The 7,500-nt window shown below is 48.7% G+C and overlaps 1 protein-coding gene across 3 annotated transcripts in view; it reads right to left on the bottom strand.

The window, feature by feature from the left end:
- The window catches only part of LOC115138788 (estrogen-related receptor gamma), a 112,242-nt gene that overhangs the window by 4,321 nt on the left and 100,421 nt on the right, over window positions 1-7,500 (bottom strand). For all 3 annotated transcript variants that reach the window (XM_065025641.1, XM_065025642.1, XM_065025643.1), the window contains exon 7: window positions 4,284-4,553. In XM_065025641.1, coding sequence (XP_064881713.1) covers window positions 4,284-4,553 — 270 coding nt within the window. The remainder of the gene's footprint in view (window positions 1-4,283; window positions 4,554-7,500) is intronic.

Below are 7,500 nucleotides of genomic sequence, written 5' to 3'. Positions count from 1 at the left end.
CTACTCTATTCCAACTGTTTCTATAATACTACACATGGTGTCTCCACTCTATTCCATCTGTTTCTATAATACTACACACGGTATGTCTCCACTCTATTCCATCTGTTTCTATAATACTACACACGGTATGTCTCCACTCTATTCCAACTGTTTCTATAATACTACACACGGTATGTCTCCACTCAATTCCATCTGTTTCTATAATACTACACACAGTGTTTCTACTCCAACTGTTTCTATAATACTACACATGGTGTCTCCACTCAATTCCATCTGTTTCTATAATACTACACACGGTATGTCTCCACTCAATTCCATCTGTTTCTATAATACTACACACGGTATGTCTCCACTCTATTCCATCTGTTTCTATAATACTACACACGGTATGTCTCCACTCTATTCCATCTGTTTCTATAATACTACACATGGTGTCTCCACTCAATTCCATCTGTTTCTATAATACTACACACAGTATGTCTCCACTCTATTCCATCTGTTTCTATAATACTACACATGGTGTTTCTACTCTATTCCAACTGTTTCTATAATACTACACATGGTGTCTCCACTCTATTCCATCTGTTTCTATAATACTACACATGGTATGTCTCCACTCTATTCCATCTGTTTCTATAATACTACACACGGTATGTCTCCACTCTATTCCATCTGTTTCTATAATACTACACACTGTACTGTATGTCTCCACTCTATTCCATCTGTTTCTATAATACTACACACGGTATGTCTCCACTCTATTCCATCTGTTTCTATAATACTACATAAATGATAATACTACACCAATATTTCTTTTTCCTGTAGAAAGGCGTAGGCCACAATGAAGGCTCTTTCGAACATCGTGAAGATGTCAATTGAACTAATTCCATATTTCAGTAATAACATGGTGGCTTTTGGGTTTTTTCACAGTAAAACACTATCCTCCTAATCAAAACATTTGACACCATATTCTAAGGTGTTTGTCCACTGCTGTTAGATAAAATGCCACATGGCGTAACAGTAGTAAATCAATGAGAATTCAATTAAGTCTTAAGGTGACAGGAGACTTAATGTAATTTGGCTGTTACTTAAATTAACATGCTAGTCAAACATGTCCTGGTAATTGTGTGGATAACTTATGTTTCTTAGCTCTATAGGAAAGAGATGCACTCCTCCCAAGAGTGTTTGACAATTATAATAGCAAGTAGATATTCTTCTGTGTGTGTGTGTGTGTGTGTGTGTGTGTGTGTGTGTGTGTGTGTGTGTGTGTGTGTGTCCCAGACTTAAAGTGGCAGGAAACACTGTGTTCTATTAGCGTAGCATGTTGCTAATGAGCAGTGAGGTTAAACAGGGACTGTTAACACACACACACACACACACACATCTACATCTTTATATGTGAATCACGTACAGTAGCATTTCTTAAGGGTTCCCATCATTAATGCAGAAGATTAGCATTCAAAGAATTAATTATGTCCCTGCCCTTCAAAATGCTAATACCAGCTTTCTGTTGTTGTTACACTGGCTCACCTTTAACAAACTGAAATAAATATTGACTAACAACTAAAACCTTATAGTTTTGATCATAAACTTGTCTGCATCACTTCTTCATTAGTTTCTGATCCTAAATATATATATTTTTCATTAACAGACATTTCCAACAGTAACCACTTAGCAAACATTTTTATCCAAAGTGGCCTACAGGTGACATACAGTATAAAGTATATTCAATATGAGTCCCCATGCAGAAATGTAACACACACAAAGAAGTCTGTTGTGAAGGACTCCAGCTGCTATCAGTCTCCGTCTGTGTCATCGACAGCATGGATGAACACTTAAGCACAAAATCAATTAAAAAAAAACATTTCTCTAAGGAGTCGCACGTCCAAGCCCTCTCTGGGGTGCGCTTGTGGCAGGAGGGCTGAAACGTTCCCATGTTCCCAGACTCTCCCCCAATCCTCCGCTCGCCAAATAGTGAACCGTCATCCCACGGCCAGCAGAAGCAATCTGCTCTTTCATTTTTCAGCGTGGCTGGGCCCGGCCCGAGATTGATCGCCACATATGGCCCCAGAAAACAAACTGTCAATACGTTGAGCGCTGGAGAATTTGAACAAATAGCCGTCCTCCCATTCAAGCCGCCCATTGCATCCCATTTAACAGATTCTATTGACAGTTTCCTTCTTGTAATTAAAGGGAAAACTACTGGCCGGCAATCAAGATAAAGTTCAAAGATGGGGTCACCGGGAGGAGAGGGGGAGGGAGAAGGGAGAAGAGGGCTAGGCAGGACTGTCGATGCCGGACGACATCAGAGGCGGTTATTGACATGCGGGGTCCTAATGATCGTGCCTTATTTAACAGGCATCTGAGGAGACCACTATGCTAATTGTAAAAGGGACAGCCACTACTACGCTTCAGGGAGTGTGTGTGTGTGTGAGTGTGTGCAGGTGCATGTTTCACTGTCTGAATGTATGTGTCTGCTGTGGGGATGTATTTAAATCACCTCTTTGACGGTGCTTCTCTTATGAGTCTCATGGGAGGAGGGGAGGTGGAGGAGGGGAGGTAGAGGAGGGGAGGAAGAGAAGGGGAGGTGTAGGAGGGGAGGTGGAGGAGAGGAGAGTAGGAGGGGAGGTGAGGTGGAGGAGAGGAGGAGGTAGGGGAGGGGAGGAGGTGGAGGAGGGAGGTTTAGGAGGGGAAGAAGAGGAGAGGAGGTGGAGGAGTGGAGGAGGAGGAGGGGAAGAAGAGGAGGGGAGGTAGAGGAGAAGGAGGAGGAGGTGGAGGAGGAGGAGGAGGAGGAGGAGGAGAGGTGGAGGAGGGGAGAAAGAGGAGGGGTGGAGGAGGGGAAGAATAGAAGGGGAGGTGGAGGAGGGGGAGGAGGAGGAGGTGGAGGAGGAGGGAGGAGGAGGAGGAGGAAGAGGAGGGGAGGAGGAAGAGGAGTGGAGGAGGGGAGGTGGAGGAGGAGGGAAGAAGAGGAGGGGAGGTAGAGGAGAAGGAGGAGGAGGTGGAGGAGGAGGAGGAGGAGAGGTGGAGGAGGCAGGAGAAAGAGGAGGGGTGGATGAGGGGAAGAAAAGAAGGGGAGGTGGGGGAGGAGGAGGAGGAGGAGGAGGTGGAAGAGGGGAGGAAGAGAAGGGGAGGTGTAGGAGGGGAGGTGGAGGAGAGGAGAGTAGGAGGGAGGTGAGGTGGAGGAGAGGAGGAGGTAGGGGAGGGGAGGAGGTGGAGGAGGGAGGTTTAGGAGGGGATGAAGAGGAGGGAGGTGGAGGAGTGGAGGAGGAGGAGGGGAAGAAGAGGAGGGGAGGTAGAGGAGAAGGAGGAGGAGGTGGAGGAGGAGGAGGAGGAGGAGAGGTGGAGGAGGGGGAGAAAGAGGAGGGGTGGAGGAGGGGAAGAATAGAAGGGGAGGTGGAGGAGGAGGAGGAGGAGGAGGTGGAGGAGGAGGAGGAGGAGGAAGAGGAGGGGAGGAGGAAGAGGAGTGGAGGAGGGAGGTGGAGGAGGAGGGGAAGAAGAGGAGGGGAGGTAGAGGAGAAGGAGGAGGAGGTGGAGGAGGAGGAGGAGGAGGAGGAGGAGAGGTGGAGGAGGGGAGAAAGAGAAGGGGTGGATGAGGGGAAGAAAAGAAGGGGGAGGTGGAGGAGGAGGAGGAGGAGGTGGAAGAGGGGAGGAAGAGGAGGGGAGGTGGAGGAGGGGAAGGAGAGGTGGAGGAGGGGAGAAAGAGGGGGAGGATTCAGATCTTAAGTCCTCTTTTCTGACACTCTGTCCTTACATACCTTCTGATAGTGGAGAAATGGTTTGGAGAAGGAAACAAACAACACCAGAGTTGGGGGTTTATTTCCAGCATGGGCCACATAAGTCACTTTGGATAAAAGCATCTGGTAAATGACTACACTATTACATTTTGTATATTTGTATTACAAGAGCAAGGACAAGAGACGATGGGGACTGATTCATAATGTTTTACCATTGTACCACTGAGGCAAATGTAATATCAGCTTTCAAAATGAAATACATGAAATATCACTTTGATATTTCATAGAGATTAGATGGAAGCATGAATCATACTCAGGATGTTAACAAGACTGGAAACAGGACAACACTCAGACATAACAGGAAATCATAGAGTTATAGAATACAGTTACAGCTATGGTTTAAATCCAGTACCATTTCTGAGAATCTTGTTTAGTATTTACTACAATTTAGTTGAGTGCCAACAGCTACTCAGAAGTGTGCCTGTCTGAGTTGGTTTAAGAGAGTGCATGAGGAAGGGACTGTGTGGACGTGTGTGTGTGTGTTCTCACCTGAATTAGCCAGAGCGATAGCCTTGAGAGTGACAAACTCTTCCTTCTCCAGCTTCATGGCTTTGTATTTCTTCACCAGTTGCAGTATGGCGTTGTTGAGATCAAGAAGACCTGCCAGCTTGGACTGGTCCTCGTCCATGATGTAGTCCTCAGCATACACCAGCTTGTCCTCGAAGGACAGCGAGCGGTACACCACACGCAGGATCAGAATCTCCATCCACGCACTCTGCAGTAGACTCATCTGGTCTGCCAGCGACAGCGTGGAGAAACCTGAGGGAGGGAGAGGGAGAGGGCGGGGGAGAGAGAGGGAGAGAGAGAGAGAGAGAGAGAGAGAGAGAGAGAGAGAGAGAGAGAGAGAGAGAGAGAGAGAGAGAGAGAGAGAGAGAGAGAGAGAGAGAGAGAGAGAGAGAGAGAGAGAGGAGAGAGAGCGAGAGAGAGAGAGAGAGAGAGAGAGAGAGAGAGAGAGAGAGAGAGAGAGAGAGAGAGAGGGGAGAGAGAGAGAGAGAGAGAGAGAGAGAGAGAGAGAGAGAGAGAGAGAGAGAGAGAGAGAGAGAGAGAGAGGTTAAACCCACTGGATAATACAATCAATTCAGAACAAAAATTAGGCTGCTGTTTAAGTCTGGGTCTAGGACTAGGTATGGTTCTGGGGTCTGGGTCTAGCTGTTCTGGGGTCTGGGTCTAGGCCTTGGACTGGGTCTGGGTCTAGGTCTGGGTCTATGTCTGGGACTTGGTCTAGGTCTGGGACTAGGTCTAGGTCTAGGTCTGGGTCTAGGTCTGGGTCTAGGTCTGGGACTTGGTCTAGGTCTGGGACTTGGTCTAGGTCTGGGACTAGGTCTAGGTCTGGGACTAGGTCTAGGTCTAGGTCTGGGACTTGGTCTAGGTTTGGGACTAGGTCTAGGTCTGGGACTAGGTCTAGGTCTGGGTCTAAGTCTGGGACTTGGTCTAGGTCTGGGACTTGGTCTAGGTCTGGGTCTGAGTCTGGATCTGGGTCTGGGTCTGGATCTGGGTCTGGGTCTGGGTCTGGCCTAAACATCATTGTCATTCAGGTTGTGTGTTGAAGCCAGAGGAAGTTCATCCAGCCTCTCCAGCACCATACCAAGGGCCTCCTCCTCCTCCCTAGCCCAGCGCCCAGGGCTCTCCTCTGGGGACGGAGGTGTCTTATCTCCAACTGAACACACACACCATGGATCAATGCTAGCCATCACCACCCCTCACACTCTAATTGCTAGTCTGAAAACTCCTACTCTCTCTTTACTCTTCTCCTCTCTCCCTCTTCATGTCTCTCACTCGCTCCCTCTCTCGGTCTCACTCAACATCCCTCCTGTCTTTTGCTTTCACTTTGCTTCCCCAATCTGTCTTTCCTTCCCCTCTTTGTTTCCCCCAATCTCTCTTTCCTTCCCCCACTCTATCTTTCCTTCCTCTCTCTTGGCTTCCCCCACTCTGTCTTTCCTTCCTCTCTCTTGGCTTCCCCACTGTGTCTTTCCTTCCTCTCTCTTGGCTTCCCCACTCTGTCTTTCCTTCCTCTCTCTTTCCTTCCCCCACTCTGTCTTTCCTTCCTCTCTCTTTCCTTCCCCCACTCTATCTTTCCTTCCTCTCTATTGGCTTCCCCACTCTGTCTTTCCTTCCTCTCTCTTGGCTTCCCCCACTCTGTCTTTCCTTCCTCTCTCTTTCTTTCCCCCACTCTGTCTTTCCTTCCTCTCTCTTGGCTTCCCCACTGTGTCTTTCCTTCCTATCTCTTGGCTTCCCCACTCTGTCTTTCCTTCCTCTCTCTTGGCTTCCCCACTGTGTCTTTCCTTCCTCTCTCTTGGCTTCCCCACTGTGTCTTTCCTTCCTCTCTCTTGGCTTCCCCACTCTGTCTTTCCTTCCTCTCTCTTGGCTTCCCCACTCTGTCTTTCCTTCCTCTCTCTTGGCTTCCCCACTGTGTCTTTCCTTCCTCTCTCTTGGCTTCCCCACTGTGTCTTTCCTTCCTCTCTCTTGGCTTCCCCACTCTGTCTTTCCTTCCTCTCTCTTGGCTTCCCCCACTCTGTCTTTCCTTCCTCTCTCTTGGCTTCCCCCACTCTGTCTTTCCTTCCTCTGTCTTGGCTTTCCCCACTGTGTCTTTCCTTCCTCTCTCTTGGCTTCCCCACTCTGTCTTTCCTTCCTCTCTCTTTGCTTCTCCCACTCTGTCTTTCCTTCCTCTCTTTTGGCTTCCCCCACTCTGTCTTTCCTTCCTCTCTCTTTCCTTCCCCCACTCTGTCTTTCCTTCCTCTCTCTTGGCTTCCCCCACTGTGTCTTTCCTTCCTCTCTCTTGGCTTCCCCACTGTGTCTTTCCTTCCTCTCTCTTGGCTTCCCCACTCTGTCTTTCCTTCCTCTCTCTTGGCTTCCCCACTGTGTCTTTCCTTCCTCTCTCTTGGCTTCCCCCACTCTGTCTTTCCTTCCTCTCTCTTGGCTTCCCCACTCTGTCTTTCCTTCCTCTCTCTTGGCTTCCCCACTGTGTCTTTCCTTCCTCTCTCTTGGCTTCCCCACTCTCTTTCCTTCCTCTCTCTTTGCTTCCCCCACTCTGTCTTTCCTTCCTCTCACTTGGCTTCCCCCACTCTGTCTTTCCTTCCTCTCTCTTGGCTTCCCCCACTCTGTCTTTCCTTCCTCTCTCTTGGCTTCCCCCACTCTGTCTTTCCTTCCTCTCTCTTTCCTTCCCCCACTCTGTCTTTCCTTCCTCTCTCTTTGCTTCCCCACTCTGTCTTTCCTTCCTCTCTCTTTCCTTCCCCCACTCTATCTTTCCTTCCTCTCTATTGGCTTCCCCACTCTGTCTTTCCTTCCTCTCTCTTGGCTTCCCCCACTCTGTCTTTCCTTCCTCTCTCTTTCCTTCCCCCACTCTGTCTTTCCTTCCTCTCTCTTGGCTTCCCCACTGTGTCTTTCCTTCCTCTCTCTTGGCTTCCCCACTCTCTTTCCTTCCTCTCTCTTTGCTTCCCCCACTCTGTCTTTCCTTCCTCTCACTTGGCTTCCCCCACTCTGTCTTTCCTTCCTCTCTCTTGGCTTCCCCCACTCTGTCTTTCCTTCCTCTCTCTTGGCTTCCCCCACTCTGTCTTTCCTTCCTCTCTCTTGGCTTCCCCCACTCTGTCACCTCTACCTTTTTATCTCTACATATTTCCCCTCTATCTATGCAACTCTTTCTCTAGATCTCTGTATTTGTATTTGTGTTATTGGGTTTGCTGGATCTTGAACACAAATGGAAGAAGTC

Source organism: Oncorhynchus nerka, linkage group LG12 (assembly GCF_034236695.1).
Source record: "Oncorhynchus nerka isolate Pitt River linkage group LG12, Oner_Uvic_2.0, whole genome shotgun sequence".
NCBI classification, from domain to species: domain Eukaryota; kingdom Metazoa; phylum Chordata; class Actinopteri; order Salmoniformes; family Salmonidae; genus Oncorhynchus; species Oncorhynchus nerka.
Note: the sequence above shows the minus strand (reverse complement) of the source record. Positions and strands in the feature narration are given on the sequence as shown.